Raw genomic sequence first — 27,020 nt, forward strand, 5'->3', positions numbered from 1 at the left:
AGCTGAGGAAGTTCAGAACAGAAATCATGCCCAGACACAAAGGAGAAGTACTTTCCTGCCTCCAATATAAGGCAGCTGTGCCATGAGAATGTGAATGTGTGCACACATGTATGTATGTATGTATGTATGTATGTATGTATGTGTGAATAATGTGCGTTTGTGTTTCCCAGACCTGGTACCTCCTTTACCTTTCAGTAGCTGGAGAAAACATTCATGGATTGCTGTCCTGTAAAATTACAACCCCATTCCTATGCTCCAAACCTTAGTCTGTGTGAGGACTGCATGATATTCCTCTTGATATTCCTCTTGAAATCACATGGAGGTCACAATCTGCACCCTCCTCTTGGATTTTGCAAAGAAAGCTGTGAGTGCTGAGCACCATGCAAAACACTCCCTCTTACATGACTGCAACATAAACCCCCTTCATATGTGACACAGTGGAACCCAGATGACCAGAGTTGTCGGTGGCGTGTGAGCTGAAGGAGACATTGAGTGAGGGGTGGACACTGGCATCCTGTGAGAAGGTGGGAGTCTGATTCTTTGAATTTTAGACACCTATCAGATGAAAAGGTGTCTCTGCAGGCTACAATGATTGGGTAGTATGTTTGGCCCCTGCCAAACTACATTGGTAGTAGCCCCCATGGGACATGTGCATCCCTCAGGGAAGGGTACACGCTCTTGCATCCATGAGTGTATATGTAGCCATCAATGGGTGGGGGTTAGGGTGAAAATAAAAACCCTGATGCCTGCCTAAATGACTCCATAATCCTTAAATCACTCATGGTCTGCAGGGATATCGAAGTCTCTCAAAGATAGCCACTAAGAAAATTTTCAAAGTGACACCTTGATACAAGTAGTCATTTGTTAAATAGCATAATAGAATTTCCTGCCATAAAGTTGTATACATTTTCTGAAACGTATTCATCCAAACATGATAAAATAAAGACTTCTTGTGAGGCCTCAGAATTCCTGCCTTCACAATTTCCAAATCCAAAAAGACCATCATATTAAACAATTTTCACTTTCACCTCACCCTCTCTTTTCCTATTGTCAAGTCTACCAACCTATATCTCTGCTATTTTTCAGTAGTTTACATGCTGTAATGAATACTCCTTTTACTTTATTTTTTCACCTTACTAATTATTTTTTCCTCGTAACTTGGTACAATTATAGCATCATTTCAGTGTTATAAGATATCATGAAATTAGATCATTTTGCATTTTGTTTTAAAATTGTATTGTACAGCATTGTACAATATGCCTTTTTCATTCTTTTACGTTTTGCACTGCTTTCCTTTATAGTCTCTGTATTGTTTTACATGTGTAATTTGTTAATTGCGAATTTTCCCCAGGCCTGCTCTGAAAAAAAGGATTTTTTTTGGCCCAGTTGGACCAACATGGTAATCAAATGCCAATAAATTATTTTATAATAAGTTTCTAAGCCTGTTTTTTTTTTTTTTTTTATCTAGGCGGAGCTCCTGTAGAAATAAGGTCTTACGGTCTGGGCAGAATATTGCTGTTGCCTCAATCCATTCCTGTTTGATGACGTTAGTCGTGAACTCACACAAACAGTGTTCAAGGTTAGATTTCTAGAACTCGTTTCCCTAGAAAATTGTCCTGTTTAAAAGGCGATGTATATTAATGGCCAGTTCTGTGCAATTCTTTTCAGCTCCTTTAGATATTCATTAGTTTATGCAGTACAAGTTTTTTTTACTCCCTATATATTCCTGTAGTTCTACACAAGGTTTAGGCTATGGATGTTGTCCCTACACTCAAACAGTCCTGGTCATAAGGCAGTGTCCAGGACTTTCATCAAAACAGAACAGCAATTACTAATTTTGTGTGAACTGCAATCAGAAGTTGCCCTTATAATTAAGCATATTTTAACTGCACATAATACAAGCAGACAATACTAGTGCATATACAAAATATATTGCAGAGTTCCACAGCAGGGATGCTTACATGTATCACCCTTTTTATATAACTAAATTGTACCTATGTGTGCTCAAAACAAGGATGCACATCTATCCCCATTTGTGCTAGTCTGGGATAATTAGTAAATATGTACCAGATATGCCTTGCTAGGCAAGAGATGCCTTCTCAGCCATTAGACATCTTCTTCCCATCTCTGCTGTCCCCAGTTGAGGTAAAACACTGGATGAGATTCTCTCTTGTTTGTACCATCTGCTCTTCAAATTGATGGATTTTTGCAGTGATGGTATGGTCCTAGAAACAGGAAAGAAGCAAATTCATATGATAGAAAAGGTAAGAGTATGAGATATTTCAAATATCTAGGTACCTCCACCCATCTGCTGTACCATAGTAAATTAAACATCAATTAACACTACTCATGCAAACAATATGCACCCTTTAGCATACACCTGCAAACAATATGCACCCCTTAGCATACACCTGCAAACAATATGCACCCCTTAGCATACACCTGGCTAATCACCTCATGAAATTAAACTCATCCCATTTGAATAAATCATCTCCTCCATCAAATTTGCTTCACTAGGGCTCCTTATTTGTAAATTCATGTCAGTTTCGACTTATGCTCCCCACTGATTGCTACTAATGTAATTGTAGAGATTTAGAGCTTTTTTTAAATCACATTCCATACAGGAAACAATGGATCTTACATGGACTACTTGCACTGAAATGTACAAGATACACATTTGATAAACCATTCTTTTTGTCTCTCTAACAGTTAGGGTTAGACTCTTGAACAACTTAGCATTATCATCACAAAACTCCCTAACTCAGCATCCCTCCACATAGTACCATTTTATTGACAAGCAATGGGCGGGAACTTTAACTTGAATATACATAACGCTATTGCAACAGAAACCTGTTTTTACATTTGATTGCACAAACAATAGCTGCTTACATTAAAGTGCCTAGAGTAACAACATGCACCAAAAGAATAAAGGCCCAAGGAATTAAATTCAGTGCCAATTTCCAAAACTGACTAACCCTAACCTGTTGGTGTGCAAAAGCAAATGAAAAATGGAAATTTGCTTTAGCAATGTACGCAGTGCAATAAAAATATTCAACTATACAACCCAAGTATTCTCTCTGTTATGGTCACCATCTTTAAAACATGGCCAAACTGGGAAATTCATCACCAAAATGATTTTGTAGTTTTGGATCACATTATTTCAATATCATCGTGGTTTTCAGCAACTATTACAGGAAAGTTAGAAAATACTTCTCATCCTAAAATTCGGAGGATGGACCCCCCCAAATGGGACAAATTAATGGACCTACAAAATAAAAAACAAGGAGTAAGGCCACTCCTTCCTAGCATTCAAGTGATCACAATTTATAATACATCTATGGCAGATAGTAGGGGTTCTTCAAGAATGAAAGAAGAAACCCTAATGAAGCTGTACTGATATGCACAGCCAACAATGAAAGATGAAGGAGAACTCACTCCAAAAGAAGCTAAAACTGCAGTAAGTAAATTAAGCTGGGGAAAGATGCAGATGAAAATTAAATCACTGCAGATACATTGGGGACATCTGGGAGAAGTGACTCCTAAGGGTACTTGTCACAGTATGAAGAGAGAGGTGCATCACAAATGTCTGGACAATAAGCATTCTACTGCCAGTGTACAAGAATACAGGGGATATTCACAACTCTGGGTAGTACAGAGGAAATGTCCTGGAGAGGGTCAGTGCTAAACTAATATGTAGAATAGAAAGTAAGATAACAAATTCAGATTCAGACCAGGATGCAGGTACAAGTGACCCCGACCAGGATGCAGTACAAGTGACCTTATCCTCACAATAAGACCGATAATTGAGGAGAGCCTGGAGATGAGTCCCAACGAGGCATTCATAGACAGGAATAATTTAATAAGGCACAAGGAATTCAATTTCGGCCCTTCCCAATTTGCTCATCTTCAATCTAATTTCTACTAATCTGTGAATTTATTAAAATGATGCAGTCTATAACATAAGATAATTAAATATTTTTGAAACATATTAGTACTGGAGACATTTAGCAGATACTTCAGTCTCAAGAGGAAGTAAACCATATGCAACAACCTTGAAAACTTAATCCAATTCAAATGTTAGAAAACAAAGCACATTTGTGTGTGGGTTATCAATCTAGCAACCTTATTAAACATGTTCATCATTTACTACACAAAGATATGCTATTGTGCATGGGATACAACAGAAATAGCATTTCAAAAGTCATACACTCTGCTACACTCAGCTGATTTAATTTATTAGCCTGAGAGAATGTCAGTACTTTCAAATGTTGTTTCATCTCATACTGTAGGGAGATGCAGTTCTACTGGCAAAGATAAAGCCCAGACTGATTCAGGTTCAGTTACTGGCTTGAGTACCTGCTAGACCTGGTGCAGGAGAGGAAAGGATAAGATGGGGTGCCCCATGTGCCTGAGCATACTGAAGACCAGGGATCACATGCAGATCTGTTTACAGGTAGAGTCAGTGACATTTGATCAAGTACCTGAAGAGGTATCTGTCTAACCATCTATCTATATTTTTTATTTAAATTTTGTTTACCGGGATAGTCTGACTGGGTTGCTAGCCCATTTTCAGCTGAGGCCCAGGGAGAAAAATCTCCATAAAAAGGACAATAATCATTAAGAAAAATACTTGGAGAGTATATAATTTTTAGAAATTTTACAAAGACTAAAAGTTAATAGAAAACAAAATTTAGAAGGTTTTACAAAGAAACCCAATGCAAGATGGGCAATAACAAAAGTTTATTTACAGTAGACAGAAGTTAGAATAAAAAAGGTACTTTTTTATACAGAGATTTGGTTTTCTGACATAGTAGTCAGAGACTGGAGGTATAAAGTGTAGAGCCAGAGAACAGTACAAGCTATGTAGATTATTTCAACATGTAAATAAAACAACTGTATGAATGAAGTAGAAGATAAGTCAACTGTATATGGACAGAGGGTTCTGCGGAAATGGGGACAATCTAGAGGGAGAGTAGACAGAAGTAGGATAAATAGGAAAGGGGGACAAGCTAGAGGGGATAAAAGTAGACAGAGAAGTTGGATAAATAGGAGAAGTGAGAAGAGTTAATGTGATAGAGGTGATCATAAAGATGGAAGGGAAGAAAGGTAAGGAAATAGAAGAGTGAGGAGGAGGGAATAAGAAACAATAAGAAAGATTCAGAGTATGCAGAGGAAGAAAAAGTAAAAAGGAAGCGGAGATAGTGGGCAAAGGCAGAAAGAAATGTAGAGAGTCAGAAGCGGTTAGCCAGGATTAGAGCATGAAGAGATCCAGGTGCTACCTAGGTAATCTTTCAGCATTTTTTTGAAATGAGAAGTGTTGGGTGTAGTTAAAATGGTCTGAGGGACATTTTGTGGCAATATAGTTTGAATAGAGAGTCACCAGTTCTACTGAGAGATTTAGTGACATGAAGGAAAGATCTGGAGGAGGATTGGAGGTTCTTATTGTAGGGCTGAAGCATATAACATAGAGCAGGAATTCTTTTTGGTTGGTATACAAGTTAATGTGCAAAAGAGAGTTGGGTGTACATTAGTTGGTTGGGTAATTCAAGCCAGTGCAGTTGCTGCAAGGCAGAGCAGTTATATGTTCTGTTGAGCTGGTGGAAAATCTAGTAATTTTATTGTAATGGTTCTCCAGTTTTGTTAGACTTGTCTTACTTAGGTTTGTAAAGATAGGGGATGCATATAGGAGTAAAGAGAGAAGATGTGTAATTGCTATGTCTCATCTTGTGGTATTTGTTAGGAATGACTTAATTCTGTATAGAGAACCTAGTCTAGTAAGAGTTTTTTTTGATGGTCTGTGCCAAGTGAAGATCAAATTTTAAGTTATCAATGATGCTGCCGAATTTTGTATGGAATACAGCTGATATTAAGGTGCTGTTGGATGAGCGCATTTGGAAAGTGGTACAGGGATAATGTGATTTAGTGGGGAGAAACAGCAACAGTTTTGTTTTAGAAGGATTCAGTATAAGAGGAAGTATAGATAGTCATAATTCAGATGGGAAGGCTTGCCGAGTTTGAGGGAAGGAACGGCGCATATTAGAGTTAAATCATCTGCATATTGGACTATAGAGGCTAAGGGGGTTGAAGATTAGTAAGTATACTGAAAAGGAGGGGACCAAGGATAGAACCTTGTGGAACAGCAAGGTTGATAGGCAACAGTGTAGCCATTTGACAGCTTGCTGACAGCTGGATAGGTATCTACAAAAACCAGGCTAGTGCACAGGAGCTCAGATTAAGAAATGCTAGTTAGTCAAGGAGTTTTTGGTGAAGAACAGTATTGAAAGCTTGAGACAGATCTAAAATGATAGTGGAAACAAGTTGTCCATTATTTCTATGGTGATTAATGGTATTATTGTTGGATAACAGTTTTTAATAGTTGCACGTGGATACTTTTCTAGAATTTTAGAGAGTGGGGGTAAGATGGCAATGGGCCGGTAGTAGAAAACTCAGTGGAGGTTCCTCCTTTATGTAAGGGAAGAATGTGAGATATTTTCCAGCTTGGGGGTATATGCTCTTCTAAAATAGAATGGTTAATCAAGATAGTTATGGGGTATGCAATAGCCGGAGCAGCTATTTGTAGAAATTCAGTAGGTAAATTGTCAGCAGCAAGGGTAGTAGGTTTCAGTTTAGAGAGCATTTGTTTTTTTACACTAGAAGTTTGTACAGGTTTAAAAGAAAAAGGAGTTATTTTAATTGCTGATTAAGTAGGCATGGATGGTGGACAATTGTTAAATGAGTTGGCAAGTGAAAGTATAGAGTTAGTGAAGAAAGAATTAAATTGTGAAACAATGCTGTCAGTAGTAGAAGATGCAGAGGGGCTAGTGGAGGATGTATTACCAGGTTGAAGTTTTTTTTTTTATATTGAGGACCAGAATTCTTGGTGTGATTGCAGTTTTGTTGTGTGGTAGTAAAGTAGGTTTTTTTTTTTTTTTAAAAATCAAGCTTAAATAGTGATTTAGATTTACTGCACAGTTGTTTGTAACTTGAGGAAGGTGTTATTAAAATAGTCTACTGTAGAATCAAGGCGAAGAGTTTTAAGTTGGGGATCAGTCACAGTGATTATGAAGTGCTAGGAAGGTTTGAAAGTTGAACCGCTTTTCATTGCGGACTAGGTAGAAGCAGGATTGTTTAGTGACATTAATATGGTGTCTGATTAAATAGGTAGGAAGATTATCACCAATGCCATCAGGGAGACAACCAGATTGGAAGGCAAGAGAGGCTTTGTTGGCAAGTATCCAATCAAGAATTGATTTGCTTTTCGTGGCTTTGCCAATTCTAATAGTAGACTGAATGACCTGAGAGAAACCATATAAATAAAACTAGTAGGGGTAACAGAGTTATAAGATTAATGTTAAGATCTCCCAGAATGATAGATAAATAGATAAACTATCTATATTATACACACAAAAACCATGGAGACCCACTGCACACAAATTCCTTGAACACTTCAGCCACGTGCAGGAAAAAAAACTTAATTCCCATAACAAGGATGGCTGCTCCTCACCTCTGTTAAACCTGACTCTCACCAAGGTGAGTGAATTGACCAAATTATGTCACTACAAATACAGAGTTAGGAAGACATGCTATTTTTGTGTGCGAGATTTGATTTATATATATATATATATATATATATATATATATATATATATATATATATATATATATATATATATAACAGATGAATTACAGGTTTATCATGCTAATGTTAAAGTGTTAGTGAAGCCTGTATGTACCATTCTTTTTCAAGGACTCTTAGATGCGTTAGTGTTCCAAGTGCAGTAGAATGCAAGTTCATAAATTAGTAGAGGTTAACAGAAAAAAATATTTCCCTTCTAATCAGTAGGGCATAGCAGTAACATGAACATATAACTTGCATTTGGTAGTTACACCATCATGTCTCAAAAAAAATGATGGCTATTGATTAGTGACACAGGAAGTTAGATGAGCTGGACAGGAAGTGTGGGACTTCATTACTGACACTGGCTCATCCATCCTTGGGGAAGGAAGCCAGTCCAGTTTGCTGTACTGCCGATGCCTACAGGAGTTTAAGGCATGTGGTATACAGCAATACAATAAGGGTGATGACCACACTGCATGAAGCTGGAGTGGAGTCAGTGTTGTCAGCTGCAATGGATAGGAGTTAGACCAGGGAGGTTCTGCTCCACAAGTATGACAACTCATTCTTGGCGAGCCATCTAGACTCTGACACATTCATTCCCTGCTGGAGGTTTTAGGAATGAGTGTGTCACAATTGATTGCTGGGAGGGTGGCTTAGGATCTGTGAGGGCAAAATAAAATTAGAGCAATATTTAAATTTTTTTCCTAATTTGAGGCCTTTGCACCTCCATTATTTTGCCACTCTCAATCATTTTGTAAATTCACTCCCCTTCAGTGATTTAAAATTTATTGGCCATCCCACTATATTCCATAGAGCCAGAATACATAGTGCCCAACCCCTTCCAATCTATCTTGCTCCTCTAAAATGAGTGGGTCTCAACTTAAGTGTGACAAACTCAAGTTATCCCCTCTTTCATACCTAACTGATTAGAGCACACTGCAACTCTTGAGGATATTAACCCATTTTTTTCAATCTTACATCTTACTTTTAAAATCTGCAACATCTAGTCAAAGACCATGGATTATTGGAGAGCCCACATTTTGCCTCTTAGTAGTAGTCATCTTGGGCTTAAGTGCATCTGTTTTGTTCCTGGCAAGAGAAGGAGCAGAGGGACATTATTTCCTGGAGACTGCTGCTCACCAGAAAGCTTTATAATTTCTTCACAGGGCCAGCTTGGAATGTGTGCTTATATTTTGCTCTTGTTGAGGAAGAGGAGCAGATTGCATGGATTCCTGACCATTTCTGATTAAGCAGCGAGTATCTGTGTTGGATCTTCTGGATTGGTCTGCTCTGGATTGGTCTGCTCTGGTTGCTATTAGAGTCATTTACCAGGAAAAGGCTACAATAAGCCTACAAACTCTTTCATCATCTGGGACAAGACTGTTTATTACTAAAGAGCCTGTGGCCTGCTTCTCATCTTGGGATTGGTGCTACTGTTTTGCTTCTGGCGAGAAGAAGGAAAGGAGCATTGTATCAAGCAGAGTGAAACTGTGGCAAGACTACCACTAATAGTGATTCATGGATTTCAGCTCGGCATTCAACACAGTGATACCTCAGCAATTGACAGAGAGGCTAACTCAACTAGGTGTCAGCACTCCAATGGACAATTGGATTCTGGACTTCCCTTACTGAAAGGCCACAAACAGTATGGGAAGGAAAGACCACCACAAATAGTACCACCCTTGACCATGGGTGTACCTCAAGGCTACTGTTATGAGCCCTCTGCTAACATATGACTGCACTGCCAGGTACAGCTCTAATCATAATCATATAATCAAGTTTGCAGATGATACCACAGTTGTGGGTCTCAACAGCAATGAGGAGGAAACAGCCTATAGAGAGGAGGTGAGACAACTGATAATGGTGTGGTAATCTGCACTCAGTGTGAATAAGACCAAAGAGGTAATCATGGATTTCATAAGAAACTATAAGAAACACTCCCAACTCAAAATAAATGGGGAAACAGTGGAGAGGGTAAAAAGCACCAAGTTTCTTGGGGTGCACACCTTGGAAGACTTGTCTTGGTCTGTGAACTTATCCTAAGCACAGCAATGCCTACACTTTCTGCGAAGGTTGAGAACAGCAAATGTACCAGCCCCTGTTCTCAAGACCTTCTACAGGGTCACAATTTAGAGCATGGTATGGCAACTGCTCCACCACAGACTGCAAGTCCCTCCAAAGAGTGGTGAAAGCAGCGGAAAAGATTAGCAGGACCACTCTACCATCTATTCAAGACTTCAACCAGTCTCATTGTCTCAACAGAGCAAGGAAAATGGTCATGGACTGCACTCACCCTACATATGGACTGTTCCTGCACCTAACATCTTGGAGGCATTATCGTAGCATACGTTGCAAAATGGCCAGATTTAGAAAAAGCTTCTATCCCGTGGCCATCAGGCTACTGAACTCCAATAGCAACTTACATCTTACTTGACATAAGGAACAGTAGGTAATATGATGAGTGAGAAGCATGTTTGCTTGCAATAACCTTAAAAGGTCTTAAATACACTATATAAAAGAGTATAATGTTATTTCTGTGCAATATCCACTGATGCAGAAACAGCATCCTGTGCAATAAGTAACAGCTGTGAAAATTTTGTGCAATAAATATGTTTTCTTAGACTAGTGCCAACAGAATCCTGTACAATAAATAGCAGCTGTGGAATTCTGTGCAATAAATAGTCTCTCTCTAACTTAGGAAATGTCTGCTGATATGTAAAACAGGAATGTCTAAAATGTAGTGAAGTGAATTTTTGTTTATGTTAGATGTTTGCACATAGAGCCTGAAGTAACATAATTTCATTCAGTTGCACTTGATGTGGATTCTTAATGACAAAAGTTTACTTTGACTTAGTAGCCAGGCAGGTGAATCCCCATTTTTCATCATTCCTAACAAAGTGTATGCTCTTTCTTCAGTAAGTATTGCTGGATTAGCCGTTGTCTAACCTATATTTAGAATATTCCCCTAAATACTTAATACATAAATCAGGGTCTACTTATTAGTTCCCCTCAAATGCTTGACAGTGTCCTGTATAAATGCAGACTTTTTTTCTGTAAAAGCACTCTTGAAATTTCACCAGTACCTAGTTGCACACAGGACAACTAGTTTGCAGTGAAAAGCACTGCTCCCAGAGTTGCAAATTAGATGCTCCTGACATTACTTCATAAAGCGTTTCTAATGTCAATCAGGTTGTCAAGTACTACACACATTGCACCCATCACACACAGTTCAAATGAGACGCATAGCTTGCATTTACAAAATTTGGTATCACTGTAGAATCTGTATAAATTGTAACTGTGTCAACTTGTTATCAGCCTATTATAATGCTTAATGTCTAAATTTTGGGGGGAATTTTCTGTTTAATCTATAAATTGACCAATTACTATTTTAATATCTTTTTAATCTGTTACGTAACTTTTTTTGTTACATTCTTGCCCCCCCCCCCCGGGGACTCCATTGAAAATGGGCCACTGGCCCAGTTGGACTATCCCAGTGAACAAATGTAAAATAAATATGCTGAGGTACATGAATGTAACCTTCATAAACCCCAAAGACCTCCTAGATGAAGTGCACATAACAAATACCCTCACAGCAGCCCCAAATGCACTCTTTCAAAACAACACCCACATCAGCCCATTTAGCCACATATCATGGAGCCTCTACCTCTAGACCCATAAGGCAAGCCACCACATAATCCAGCATACTGGTCATTGCAGACTCCATTGTGAGATGCACAGATGTCCCTCTCACCAGGCTGAATAAGGAGAAAGTCATGGTCAGTTGCTTATTAAGGAGCCAGGATCTGCCATATTATGCAGACACACACTGGTTACTGAACCACAAGTACCAGTATAACTCAGTCATTTGTCCATGTGGGTGTAAATGACCAGTGATGTACCTCCCTAATCTATATTAAGAAAGACGTCATGGAGCTTTGTGTGTCCCAGGCTGGTATGAGCCTAGCATAGAGCAGTATTTTACCCTCTGCAAGGATGATGCCACAATATGGCTTAGTTTCTGGTGTCATTCTAAGGGTGGTGTGGGACACCCCAGCACTGGCCCAGTAATTAAGGAGCCTCAATCCTCACCAAAGGCAACAGTGGGGAGTGGGGAATGTAAACACAGAGGAGAACAAGTAAAATGCACAGTAAAGTACAATTTCCTTTAAGAGCACACAGATTACAGTCGGTCTGGGGCTGGTTTCTCCCTCTTTCTCCAGATCCCCAGTAAGACTCCCCCATTGACACAGCTACAGAGTTGATTCCTTAGCCAGGGTTCCAAGCCAAGAACTCCAACACACCCTCTATCCAACCAGTACTTCGTGTCCCTGCCCAAGTAGCTGACACACACACACACAGATTTGTTTCTCTCAGACACACACACACACACACACACACACACACACACACACACACACACACACACACACACACACACACACACAGGAAAGGCTGACACAGGTTTACTAGCTATGCCCCCTTCTGCCCAGGCCATAAGGTAGCTTTCACTGCTACCAGCCAACTTCTTATCAGCTACTTTGGGCACCCTTTGCCAAGGGCCTTAATCTTACTGTGTAATGTTATTATTACTATTAACCCAAATGGTAGTTTGACCAAGAGACAAGGCTATTAGGAGTGGCCCACAGTGTCACCAAATAGATATGCAAGTACTCTAAGAGCTTAAATAGGTGTCTCAGATATCAGCCACAATTATATTATTAAACATATTTAAACCTAAATAATAAAAGAACAAGACAATACTCAGTAAGTAATCTGTTACATCAGAGTTCAAAATCACAGGAAATATTTAAAACATTGCAGGACAGCCTCAAAGAAAGAAAAAGCTATACTTTACTATATTCCTTTCTGAATCTAAGAGAGTTACTAGGAGCTAAAATCTTACTTATAGAACAAGCACAAGCAGGCAGAAGTGGTGAGTGGATGTTTCCAGGTCAAAGACAAAATGCCCTCCCTCCCTCTCGCTCAGAGAGTTCTTAAATTAATATCTCAACTATTGCTGCTGTGATACTTGCAGGATGACATCACTTTCATCATCTGACCATCTCAGGTGAAAATCCCCATTGCTAGAAACTTCCAGCATTTTAGCATCTGTCCATGAAAAATACATACCTCTCGGATCTTTCCAACTGCTGGAAGATATAAACAATAAAACACTTGGAAAACAATGCAGAAAGCACCCTAGTTCTAGACATCCTGTCTCCTTGCTGCATCTAAACTAACTTTTATAGCACAATAATAAAACAAGTTTTAATTTCTACTATTTTCTTGAAGCTTTGCAAGTTAACCCTCTATGTTCTAGTTCCCACTGTTAAACATATACATTTACACAGGTACAATAGTTTATACACATTTCTGTTCTAATCCAGCAGGGTACACTTGTGGTCACACATCTAGGTTCAGTACTATACAAACCCTGTTCAACACACACTTCTGTACCAGTAATGTAATATACACATAGCATACAGTTCTAGCACATTTGTAAGACAAGCATATAAATCACGTCGATATTCACAAAGAACATGATTTACAAAATTCCAGACAGCTGTGCTAGCCGTATCTCCCTCTGTCACACTTCTATATAAAATCATTAATCTTCTCAATTTATTTATTTACAAAATTCCAGATAGCTAAGCTGACAATCATTTCCTTTTTGTGACAGGATGCGATATTTGTCAGTATGGAAGGAGATGGTCACAATAGGCCATGCTGCTTTGCTACGGATGGTCTGCACCTCCAAACTTTAGATTATTAGCTAAAGTATTGTCCTTCCGCAAAGTGCCATTTTTTTAGGCAATGCCAAACTGAAAAGTACTTCCAACATAATAAATCAAAACCAAGAAAATCTAAAGGTGCTGCTGCTCAGTGCTAGGAGTCTAAACAAAACTCCACTCCCTACAAGCTCTCCTCTAGAGAATGCTGATTTCAGTTTGGTCATTGAGATGTGGTTTAAAGCTGCAAAGAGCACACCAACAGTGCAAGGACACAATGCCTTCCACTCATTTAGACCAGCTACTAAATGGCAGGGACTAAAGGTAAAGGTGTCTCGATTTATATCGAAAATAAATATACCTCAACACTAGTCAAACAGTATAATGTAGTTGAACTTTCCCTTGTTAAAATCATAACAGGCAAAATCCCATACCACTTCCTTGCAAGCTATAGGTTTCCTTGTATGACCCAGGACACCCATAACATGTATTTAAACTTAATGGAAACACTCACCATCCAACCCAATACCATATTCATGAGTGACTAATTACAGCATTATTAACTGGGAATTGTATATGACACCAAACGTTCAGGCACAGAGATTCCCGGAAGCAAACTCCATGAACCAGATTATCAATATGCCAACAAGGTGTGCAAACATATTGGATCTGCTACTCACTAATGTGGAAGAGTGCTGCACACCCCCTACTGTAATGTCTTCTCTGATTAGGTACGACCATAAAATGGTCTCCATTGAAGGAAAACTAAAACCTTGAACCCCAGCTAAACTTGGAATGTCCATAAAGTACTCTAAGGCTAACTTCCTACTATTGTGTGTGATAGTATAGCAAAGTTTCAGTCCCCATAAACCTTGAGAACACTGCTGCCTACATAGAGATCTTCACCCCTATATAGGCATGTAATAGCTGCATTGAGGCAGCTTTACCCACCAGGAAGTAGTACAGAACTAATAAAAAACAAGCCACCCTAGTGGAATTACATCATCAATATGCTATATAACAGAAGAAAGAAAATCATGACAACATTAGGAGGTGTAGCACCCAGAAAGATAAAAAGCACCTTCAAAAAAAAAAAAAAAAACTCAAGAGGACAAATGCCTACCAAAGCTAAATTTGAGAAAAAATTGGCCTCCCAGGTCAAGGACAGCAAAAGGCATTCTTTAGTTATGTCCACAACTTCAAAGGCAAAACACAATTGTGTGCTAAGCCTATTGATAAGGGAGCAATCTATATTGAGCCAAAAATATAGCAAACATACTGGCAGACAAATTCAGCTCTAGCTTTACTCCTCTCTCCCACTCAGCCGGCTGTCAGGAAATACCAATGAATATAATTCCCTCAAGATCATTAGAGAACAGGGTACCAGAACTTGGCAGTGATTTGGGATGCATGGCTAGGCTTAAAAAGCCCTTGCGAACATTAGCCTAGTACACAAATATGACTCTGTTAGCCCCACCTGTTCAAGCTGCTTACTCAAATCACACAGTATACCAGTGGTGGGAAGATGGTGGAATAGTGAAAGGCTTCTTCAGCAGGGCTAGCTATCCAGTGGGGTGAGCATTAGCTCCAGATGATAGTCATTGTTGAAGTGAGACCCCGACCCCATGTGCAAAACTGGGAAAAGGGCTATGGATAGATGGAAATGGTGAAAGTTGACATATCAGCTGACTGTCTATTGAAAGGGTGTAAAAGGGTGAAATATGTCACCTCACAATGTAGTGAATTCTAAAACTACAAAACCTTAAGGAAATTCTGAATATCTCAAATAAGAGGATGAGGTCTATGGTAGAGGCACCTTTTGGTATCTTAAAGCTACAAAACTGGGCAGAAACTTTTTTTTCCTGGAAGTTTCATGTATGTACACAAACAAAGCAGTCCTCTTTAGATCAGTTACCTACACACAAGTACTACTCTTAAATCCCCTTCTGTCTTCCACCTCACATTTCAAAAGTGAACTTTTAAAAAACTATGTTTAGGCTTGTATAGCATTTTATTACATGAGAAATGTATTGTTACCCATCTAAATATGGTTTCATGCATTATCTTGTCACCTGGTTCTCTTCTACTCAGCATCACACCTTTTGCTGTATTGCAATATATTTTAGGACAGTTGAGCACAAGTTTATAAATAAAAATTGTGAACGTTTAATGTCTTGTCTCAAGCTGACTATTTATGGTCTTGCATTAAGGTGAATTCTTCAAATATAATACTGGTGTTTAATCTGCTAAAATTTAACCTGCTAAAATTTAACCAACAATTCATATTGCTGTAGGTACCATCCTCCCTGCTCCAGCTTACCAGAAATAATTTTGCTCTCTCAAGCTCCAGCCTGTAGAATTCTTCCATGGTCAATTCATCTACATCCTTCTGCAGACACACAAATCCACAGGGATTTGAACTAGTTCGATGTACATGCTCCAGCCTGCACCATAATGATCAGAAAACAAATGGATATTAGGTTAGTCTAATAGTGGATGCTCAAAAAATATTTTGCCTTTGTGAGAATTTAATCTCAGATCAAGTTTATTTCACATTCACAGGAAATAAACACTCTTGTTCATTCACAAAAGAAAAAATATTTTATCTCATAAGTGAAAACAGTCAACTGGTTTCTACACAACAGTGGCAAAATAGAGTTCTACACTTGTCTGTGAGGCAATGTCTTAGTTTTGATTACCAATAGTAAATCTACACCTGGCTGAAGTACTTTGTATCTGCTGTTCAATGTCAGATTCCATGCAGATCTTTTGCATCAAGCAGTTTAAAAGGGGCTGAGAGTCCGCTTTCATATCATAGTTCATTGAACATAACAGCCCCAAGTTGCAGTTGCCATTTTTTACTTGAGAGAGAGATATTCTAAGGCTTGAAATGTAATATGTACAAGTGAGCTGATCTCTCAGCATCCCAGAAAAGAAGAGTGAAAAACGTTTATTGCTGCTTCTCCACCATGTTAAAACAAACAATAGACCTGGGAAGGCATACAATAAAGCTTGCAGACGGTCGAATTCTCCTCCTTTAATGTCACAACCAAAGCACAAAAACAAGGCTCTGAATTAACATCCTGAATTACATTTTCATTTTCAAAACCATCAGATGTGGGAGTTTTTTTGGTGAGTTCTCTTTCATGGGTGTCCACTGACTGTACAGCACTTGATGAAACTGCTGTCTACACCATGGTAGATCAACCAAAGACTCAGAATGATAACTTAAGGGAGTAAAAGGGCAGATTTTTTTTTATGTATTAATTCCTCAAACTCCAGAGCAAGGAGGGCAAAACTGGAAGTCTAGTGTACAAGGCCTTACTCTGTGTTCTGCTTTTCAAAAAGTAGTAGCAAAGACCACCACATGATAGCTTGTAGATTTCCAATTAGATTTTTACTGCATCAAGAGAGATGCCAACAAAAGATGCAGCTCAAAGAATAAAACTAGCAGTGAGTGTCTGAGGTTTATAAAAGGCATTTAGGGTACACCTAAAAGTGTTGTATACCTCAGATCTTGCTTTGGCTGCAAAGGGTTGCCACCATTTTCAAAAGCTACATATATACAATTTCAACCAAGTATAAGGTTATAACTGGGCTACACAAATTTAAGAGTAAAAATATACATTTGCTCACCCTCATATCCACACTCTTACTAGGAGACTTCCAACTACCCCTCCATCAACTGGGAAAACTACTCAAGCATCAATACACTGGTCCAAAGCTTCCTGGAATTTATCAGTTCTAGTGCCCTGGACCAGCTTATTCTGACCCCCACTAGAGGGAGCAACATCCTCGACCTGGTTATTACTAACATGGGTGACCATTGCTCTATGCCAATAGTCAATCCCTCCCTGGTCAGATCAGGCCATAAACTAATCACCATGGAAATCCACATCTGACCCACACCTCCCACAAAGGTAACCACCTTGAAAATCTTCTCCAAAGCTTCTAAAAACAGAGGTGGCTAACTTCACTGCACTCATGCCAATGGAAAATAGCTGCATGACTGCCAAATCATACACCAATGCACTGTACACACATGTACATAAACGCATGGAACTAGCCATACCAAACAGAATCGAGACGCTCTCCTCCAAAAAAAAGGAAGCCAATCTGGTGGTCCCCTGCCATTAATAAACTCTACAAACAGAAGGAAGAAACTGTTGCAGAAAAAGGTGAAGTCCCAAGACTAGAAAAACTATTCGCCTCAACAAAAAGTTGAGATCCCTCATCAAATCCTCTAAAGCCAGCTATGAAGGCAGAATTGTGGAGGCACTGAAAACAATCACAAAGCCTTCTATAGCTATATCAAAAACCTCCATGGGAATAGCCAGATTTGCTTTGAGTTACTGCACAATGGTACCTCCTATACTGAGCCAACAGATATTGCAACATACTGGCTGACCGATTCAGTGCCAACTTTACCCCTCTCACCCCCCCCCCCCACCCAAAAGACCAGTCACAACACCGGAAGATTGCCAGGCACCCAGCATTACTGCAGCACAGGTTAAAGCTGCATTGTCCAAGGCCAAGAATACAGACTCCATGGGACCCAATAATATCCCTGGCTGTGTTCTACATGAACTACAAAGTGAATTGGCACCACGTGTGTCCTGTTTAGTCACAGCCCTGGGAATTATCGCCCCATTAGCCTGACGAGTCTGATATGTAAAGCTATGGAGCACATCATCATGGACCTGATTAACAAAGATACAGGAAAGTTCCATACTTTAGACCCCATGCAATTTGGCTTTGTGAAACGGAGATCATGCCTGCTCAACCTGGTTGACAGAGTCAGTCATGAGGGCTGTGGATGAAGGTAAGGCAGTGCAGACAGCCTACTTCGATCTGGCCAAGGCCTTTGATACCATTCCTCACTCAGGAATTATTGATAAACTCAAACTAGGCATTAACCCCACTATAATCACTAGGTGGTTGCAAATTGGCTCATAGACAGAACACACAGTGTGAAAGTAGCTGACTCAGACTGCCAACCAGTCACAAGTGGAGTCCCACAGGGATCGGTCCTGGGTACTCTCCTGTTCGGCATCTACTTCTCAGAAGTCCAGGCCAACACAAAGGGACTCTGGCTGACCAAGTTCACAGATGACAGCAAGCTGAGAGCAATTATTAACTCCAAGTGATGCAGATATCCTACAGAACGGCCTTACTGAGACCAATGACTGGTGTCAAAACCATGGCCTTAAGCTTAACACCAAAAAATGTGTCAGCATCCCCTTTGGTAAAAACTCCGTTCCCTCTAAATTACCACATTGATGGGAGCCCACTGAACACTGAAGGTGTTATAAGAGATTTGAGAACACAGGTTGACAGCAACCTCTCCTTCAACCACCACATTGCCACTGTGGTCAGAAAGTCCTTCTATGTGGCACATCTCATTACCAAGGGTTTTGCGTCCAGGAAGAAAGTGGTAATCATCTCTCTCTACTCTTCCCTCTCGTTAGACAATCATGGAGTAAAATGCCCCATTTGGCATGTACCTCCACCTGCAACAGCTGGAGAGGCAACAGAAGTACCTCATGAAAAGGATCCAACACATGTCCTACACAGACAATCAAAATACTCCAGCTATTCTCGGTCTCATATCGCCTACTTAGAGGCAGTCTCTGCTTAACTTACAAAGCCATGTCTGACCCAGGTCTGTTAGAAATGCTACATCTAAAGAAATCCCAATCCCTTCGCATCACATGCTCCAGAGACCTCAACCTCATTACCACAATCAACAGAACTTGCTGGAGGGACAGGTTCCTCACCCAGAGACTGCCCATGCTCTGGAATAGACTTACCATACATGTCAAGCAGAGCACCTCGCTGTCCCTCCAAGAGAAATCTTGATGAGTGGATGGGTAATAGAAAGTTCACCCCAGGGATCACTCCAGTGGCTCTACTTGATAAGAGGCACTGGAAACTAATATCAGGCAGCAAGATGAGAGGGCACTTCTATGGGCTAAGCTTGTAAAGGCTCCAAGGCCATTAACTTAGTACACACCTATTTACCTATGACCAAATAATTTTTTGTAAAAACGTTATAGTGCAGAGTTTATTTTCTTGGCTAAACAAGATTTGCTTACAAGTTCATCATGCTGGACAGGGGATCTATTTACGAGGAAAGATGGAAAGAAAAGCACCAAACATTCATAGAACACAACTTTTGGGTTAAGTATTAACATTAGTAATAGTACTCTGCATACAGACAGAGTAATGTGTTGGTAAAAGTCATATGTGATAAATGCCAGTATTCTGCAAACACAGGACCCATTTACAAAAAGATTACAAAATATGTCTAACAAGATATTTATTTAATATATTATAAGAAAGTAAACCTGAAATATTAATTTGTTCCAACCAATTATGACGTTTTATGATCATCAAGTTTTTATTTAACTGAAGTAGCACTTGTAGTTATACACATTACTGGTTTAGGTCATTTAGAAGTATTAAAATAATGCCTTCCATATAGAAATCATTGCTCAGAGATTAAAGTTAACATTTCAGCATCACAATTACAGACAAGTCATGTAGTAACCTTGCTTGAAAGGCTGGCAATGGTTACCATCTCTGTGACAATTTATAAGTGGTTGAATTTACAGAGGTCAGATGCAGCTAAATTGATGCTTGCAGCAAATAGAGTAGTTGTCATATTTTGAGAAAGCTGCAGAAAGCCAATAACAAGTCCACCTTACCACAATAAAAATGAGTTTATTCGATCCAAACAGATATAAACAGACTTTGCCAAAAGTGATAAGCGCTTTCGTCACTAGGACTTCAACAGATCTAGTGATACTGTATTCAAAAGGCTTTAAATACACCTATTAATGCTGATGTTTTCATTGAGCCCTGGATATAGAATTGAATTTAATTTAAATTGCCAATTAAATTAAATTCAATTCTATATCCAGGGCTCAATGAAAACATCAGCATTAAGCCTGAACTGAAATTTAGGGCTGGTACCTTATAATTTATAATTAGTGTAGTGGGTAGGTAAGGGTGTCATGCTGTATGAGTATTTATATGTATTTATATGTGTTGCATGTGTATTTATAAGTGTTTTAACAAGGAAAGTATAATTGTATTATATTTTAGTACACAATTTCATTTCATTTTAAAATGTTTTTTAAAAATGTCAATCAATTAATTGGTAGTCACATGATGTGAAATAGGTGTATTTAAAGCCTTTTGAATACAGTATCACTAGATCTGTTGAAGTCCTAGTGACGAAAGCGCTTATCACTTTTCGCAAAATCTGTTTATGTCTGTTTGGATCGAATAAACTCGTTTTTATTGTGGTAAGGTGGACTTGTTATTGGCTTTCTGCAGCTTTCTCTTTGTACTTAGTCTATACTGCTGCTGGAGGTGTGTTTTTTCGATTTCGTAGTTGTCATATTTTACCACAAGGGATGTATTCTGAAAGAGTGTTCTTACAGAGAAGAGATTCTGTCGTGTAAGGGGGCAGAATGAAGAAGGAGATGGTGTGTCTGGAACAGCAAAGCAGAGACTGGTCCATATATATGGACAATCTATGATCAGATTAACTGTGATTTATAGCAGACCCTGTGCACAAAAGAAATGAGCAGTATGATTGACACAATACAGGATAGGAATGCAGTATGATTGACACAATACAGGATAGGAATACAATCAGAAGAGGCTAGAATGGTTTTCCTGCAAAGAGACTATCCAGTCTCAATGCAACCTATACAGAGCAGAAAGATATAGCAAACCTCTTGGCTACTAAATCTGGCTTCAATTTTAGACCCCCCCCCCGGGCAAGATGCCTCTCGGGAAATAACCACATCCATAACTCCCACAAGTATCACTAGACAGCAGGTGCTCTAAGGCCAAGAACACTGCATCTATGAATCCCAATATGCCTCCTTAATAGCATAAAACATGAACTATAAGGACAACTAGAAAAAGTTATGTACTTACCATAATGTTCCAATGGTGTTGTCCATTTTCATTCTTCCACAACTGATGAGTTCAGATTCAAGCCCTCCAATTAGACTCAGCCATTGCAAAAGCTTGTGATAACCTTGAGCTCTCCCTTACCTAGAATGCACCAACCCTTATTTGCAAACTATAGCACTTTACTCTTATGGAAAAAATATTAAGCATTATTATACCAGATAAAGATCCGCGGTGGTGGTGCTGCGATAGCGTTGTCACCTCACAGTAAGACGCTGTCCGGTTTGATTCTCAGCTAGAGAATCTTCTGGAGACATGCGTGAATGGGCGTACCTTGGTTGAAGGTTGTGCATCAGGGCTGGTAACTCGGCACGTAAAAATCAACTACCAATCATTAGTGGACCAGAGTTCTGCTGTGGTGACCCCTAACCGGGAAAAGCTGAAAGACACAAAAACAAATTATACCAGATAAAGGTAGCACAAAGCTATATCTGAAGCCATATAATGCAAGGGGAAGACCTCAAAAAACATTATCTATCCACTCACTCTTACAGAAAACGTTGGTGGGGAGTTGAGGAAGAATGAAAATGGACAACACAGACGGAACATTATGGTAACTACATAACTTCTTTATCTGATGTTGGCAAGTTTCAATATATTCTGTCCTCAACTAATGAGACAGAATCCCCTACTACTGGAATCCCATGGTGGCCTCAAGGAAGGCTATTCCTAAGCACCACTGAGCCAGATGATGCCCTACTTCTAGAAACTTAAGTCCAGTTTGTAATGAGAGATAAAGGTGCGAGGTGAAGCCCAAGTTGCTGCTGCACAAGTCATCAACTCTTTCCTTCCAATGGAGTTCTGGAAGTTTGCACTGGTAACTTCTAATGGACAGAGCCCTAAGCTTTTTGACAGAATTAAATTAGGTCTTCTCATTTCAAACAAATATTCATATCTTTGGAACAATTGGAGTTACCAAAGAAGTGTAAATGGCAAACTCTTCAGCACAAACTGTTTTTATAGTGGTGGTATTCTTTAGGACCTAGGTTTTAAACTGGATTTTATAAGTCATACTAAATACAGTAAATATCAAGTTTGTAATATTTTGCAAACAACTTGTAATATCTCAGCAACCACTCAAGTTATACACACATACTATTGGAAGCATTTTGTTCATCCAGCTGAGATCTCAAATGAGGCTAATCAGTTCTGCCTGTGTGGTTGTCAAGATATTTAGAAAAATATGAAACATGAAATTAATATTATATGAACAATTAATCTTTCCTTACCTGCACTAGACAGAGTCAACTATTAATGCAGTTGCGTTTGCCATTCTGTAAGCTTTAAGATTTAAGATGAAATGTTTTAAAACTTTGTATGTAGCATAGTTTTGGAATTATTGATGCAAATATGAACAGGCAATATTTGATGCCTAGAGACATCAGTAAGATACAACTGCAGAGGCACCTGGAGGTGTCACTCAGCTGTAATAAGTTAATGGAAGCTCTTGAATGAAAGGCTGAGGAAGCCATTTGTCCTGTTGAGTGAGCATGCAATTGCTTAGTTAAAGGGAAGTTCAACTTATTGTAAATAAAGGAAATACAATTAGTAAGCCATTCGGCTAGGGAAATGCCTTGCCCAATTTCCTTTCAGCAAAGGAATCTTAATTTCTAAACTCTTTTGTTTTGTGTAAATAGAAACGCAATTGCTTATGCACATCTAGTGAATGCAACAAATGTTCACCTTTGTTTTTATAATTTGGGAAAAAAACAGGTAGAGTGATAGATTGCTTATACTGGATTCTGATACTTTGGGCAAAAAGGGTGCATTAGTTCACAATGTAATCCTTTCCTTATGAAAAGTTAAGCATGGAGGTTTCACCGACAAAGCCTGAATTTCTGAAATTTGTCTGGCACAGGTAATGGCCACAAAAAACAGTCTTCCAGGATAGAAATTTTAGATCACAAGTATTTGCAGGGTCAAAAGTGGAAGAACCAAAGCTTGCAGTAGCAGAGTTAAGTCCCACGGTGGAACAGGATCTTTAACTGGGGGTGTCAACAGAAGTGTTCCTTGTAAAAGGTCTTGCAAAGTTTATGTGAAGCAAGAGAAGAGCATCAAGACCAACATGGAAATTGGAAATTGCTACTAATTGAACCTTTACTGTGGAAGAACTGTCCCCTTGATCAAAAAGCAATGACTAGAACTCCTGGATAGCGTGAATCGGTGCAGAAAAGGGGCCCACGTCATTTTGAAGTGGCCAGTGCACAAATCTTTTCCATTTGCTAGCATAAGTCTTTCTTGTAGATGGTTTGAGGAAAGATAATAGAATTCAGTGAACAGAGGAAGAGAACTTGGGTTGTCTGGCTATTACTGGAAATGAAGAAAACCAGTCAGCTTGAGCTTTGTAAGGTCTGGATAAATCAATTATTTCTTTCAGGTGAGACAGCAGCTCTGGAGCTGGAGGCCACATTAAGGGGAACCAAATTTGTTGAGGCCAAAAGGGTGCAATGAGAATAGCCTTGCTCTTCAACCTGGCAGATCTCTGAAGGATCTTTGATATCAGAGGGATCAGTGGATATGCATACAGTAACCCAGTGGGCCAATCACAGAGAAGAGCATCCTTAGGTGATTCACCCTCTGGTGGGATGAGAGCAAAGTAGCTGCAGCACTTGTTTAGAGGAGTTCCAAAAATATCGCAGAAAGGCTGGCCCCACTTGTGTAAAATCATTTCCGCTACTTTCTGGTTAAGGGACCATTCATGATGTAACAGAATGCACCTGCTCAGTTTGTCTGCTAGCATGTTGGTCTTCCTGGAATGTGCAATGCTAAGAAAAAGTGGTTGGAAGAGATTACCCATTGCCCAACCCTTAGTGCTTCTCGACATAGGAGGTGTGATTTGGTTCCTCCTGGTTTGTTGATGTACCAAACCACTGACATATTGTCTGTTTGCATTGCAATCATTCCAGATGGGAGAGCATCCTGAAACCTTGCAACACTAAAAGCACTGCTTTCAACTCAAGAACGTTAACATGCAAATTGGCCTCTTCAGGGGACCACATGCCTTGGATGGTCTTTCCCAGATAATGGCTCCCGACCCCTGCTGGGAAGCATCTGTGGTCACTATGGCCTTGGGCTGAGAAGGGAGAAATAAAACAGTCCTATAGTTGTTCCACTGGGACCACCACATCAGATCTTTCTTGCATGAGTTGAGGATTTGTACTGAAGCAGATAAAGGTAGCTGAAGTACTGACCATTGAGATGCCAACATCCACTGAAAAATCCTCATGCGAAATCTGGCCAGCAGAACAAAAGGACATCACTGCTGCCATCAATCCCAGTGCTTTTAGGACTATGCAAGCAAAGACTGTGGTACTGCAAAGTATCTTGTTGACTTGTGATCTTAACGTTTGAGGTCTGGAAAGAGGAAGAGAGGCTATTGTTGAGCTTGTGCCAAGTAGCGCTCCTATGAACTCAACAGTTTGAGATGGTTGAAAAGGTGATTTTTCAAAATTGATGGCTATTCATAACCGCACAGAAATCTGGATAACTTTCTCTTGCCATATTGAATTGATGCCTGCTTGGAGCACAGATGAGCCAGTCATCTAAGTAAGGAAACACCAGGAATCCATGCAGTCTTAAGTGAGCTGCTACCACTGCCGTGCATTTGGTGAACACCTTGGGGGCTGTGGTGAGCCAAAATGGCAGTGCTCTGAACTGCTAATGACTGGCTCCTAGCCAGAAGAGTAAGAATTTCTTGCATCATCTGTTCATTTTTATATGAGAGATCTCCAGGATGCATACTACTGAGCACATCCAGTCATTTTTTCCAGAAACAGAAGAATGGAACTGTGACCATCTGTAACTTGTCATCCAAACAAAGCTGTTCAGACTGCTGATATCCAGGAATTTATCTCCAGTCTCCCATTTTCTTTAGCACTAAAGAATCTTGAGCAAGTTCTGGAGCCTTTCTGGTCTGGGAGGACCTGTTGAATGACTCACTCATTTAACAACTTTTGTATTCGAATGGCTGCTTGTTCCCTCTGACTGGGTGGAACATTAGGGGCTTTCCTGGAATTTAGAGGAAGAGAAAATGGAATTGTATATCCTCTGGATATGATCCTCTCCACCCAAATATCTTTTCTTATTTCTAACCAGGGTCAAGCAACCCCCGATTGCCTCCAGAGAGTGACAAATCGGGCTTTCTTTCAGGAGGGCTGGAAGGGTTTGCCAAAGAAAGATTCTCTGGACCTTTGATGTTGCAGGCCTCCTCTGCCATAGGGGTGGCACCTACCATTTGAACTTCCCCCTCTGCCTCTGGTGGAGGACCTTCCATGTGTGTCCTGGAAAGATACTTGCGAGTTCTTGAACCAAATCTTTCCACCACCTTAAGGATTCCTCTAAAAGGATCTTTGGGGGCTGGAAAAACATATGTCCATGGCAGAAAGGGTCTTTCCATCCTTCTGACAACTGGACAATATATCTTTTACTTTGGGGCCAAAGAGAGCTGCCTTCAAAAGTAACAGACAAATGTAGACTTAAAAGGATCCGCAAAATCACACAAATGCATCCAGGTGTCTCCCCTAATGTCTACATCTGAACCCACTGCCCTTGAGGTTCCTTCCACCACATTAGAAATAAGCCTCATGGATGAGTTGAAAATTGATTGTAGGGTCACTAGCATCTGTTTGGACAGGGTTCCTGCAAGGGTACCTGAAGTTCCTTAATCAGATCCCTCTGAATTCTAGTAAAATGTGCCAAATAGTTCATAGACCTCAAGACAAAGGTTGCTGAAGTATCTACATGCTTCCTGAATCTGTCCATTGCCCACAACTCATCAGGTGGATGAGCTGAGGTACTTTCATTAGCAAGTTCCTTTCTGATGGCCACCATGACATCAACAGGGGAACCTATTGACCAAAACGGTTTAGTCTGTTGGGGGGGGGGTCATAATCTTATCTGGCTTCCTGTGAATGGGCTCAGTGGTGTCAGGTTCCTCCCATGCCCACTGTGAGACCAACTCCAGGAGCTCATCAGCAGGTGGGGTCACCCAAAAAGTAGATGGGCCAGTACCAAAAGCCGCCAGTAGTACAGATTCCTCTGATGAAGGGTTGCTAGGCTTTCAGCCACCTCCATTTCAGGATTTCAAGAATGTCACCAAATGAGACATCAAAAGGTGACTATGGGAACCCCTCACCCTCATCAAAATCTGTGTCCTCTGTGACAAATTCAAGGGAATCTGTATGCTTCCTATTGCATTTAGTCTTCTTGGGGACCTAACTTGATGGGATACTCCAGGGAGGTATCAGAAGAGGAGGGAATACTGGTGTTTTGGTATTGGCTGTCCCTGTAAAGAGGATAGTTGAGACTCAAGGTGCAGAAGCGGAACAGAAATAGACATAGGATCTAATGGGGGAGGCACCATCTGGGTCTGAGGTGCAGACAGAGCTCTTTCCAAAACCCTAAAGGCAGACCAATGGAGATTTTGCCTTTCCAAAAATGGAGAAGGTACTCGTGATGGAACTGGGTCCAGTGAAGAAGAGTACCTTGTTCAGGGCAGAGTTGGCAAGGTAGATTTTGATATGTAATCCAAGGTCTTCAAGGTCTTCAGATCAAACAAATCTTTACTTTTCAGAGACCTCATTGATCCAGTGGTTTCTTTGTATCTGGACACGTATTGGACTTTGTCAGATCCAAAGTCGCCGCTGGATCTGAGAATTTTGTTTTTTTTTTCATAGAATCCAATA

General features: G+C 39.9%; 1 protein-coding gene across 1 annotated transcript in view; it reads right to left on the reverse strand.

Moving 5' to 3' along the window:
* The window catches only part of LOC122792486 (baculoviral IAP repeat-containing protein 5.1-like), a 166,168-nt gene that overhangs the window by 63,089 nt on the left and 76,059 nt on the right, over positions 1-27,020 (reverse strand). The window contains exons 3-4 of the mRNA XM_044060259.1: positions 15,668-15,791; positions 2,068-2,225 (exon numbers count right to left, since the gene is read on the reverse strand). Of these exons, the coding sequence (XP_043916194.1) occupies positions 2,100-2,225; positions 15,668-15,791 (250 nt within the window). The 3' untranslated portion in view covers positions 2,068-2,099. The remainder of the gene's footprint in view (positions 1-2,067; positions 2,226-15,667; positions 15,792-27,020) is intronic.

The sequence above is a fragment of the Protopterus annectens genome, chromosome 1.part2, assembly GCF_019279795.1.
Source record: "Protopterus annectens isolate FY-2018-M chromosome 1.part2, PAN1.0, whole genome shotgun sequence".
In the NCBI taxonomy this organism is placed as follows: Eukaryota; Metazoa; Chordata; order Ceratodontiformes; family Protopteridae; genus Protopterus; species Protopterus annectens.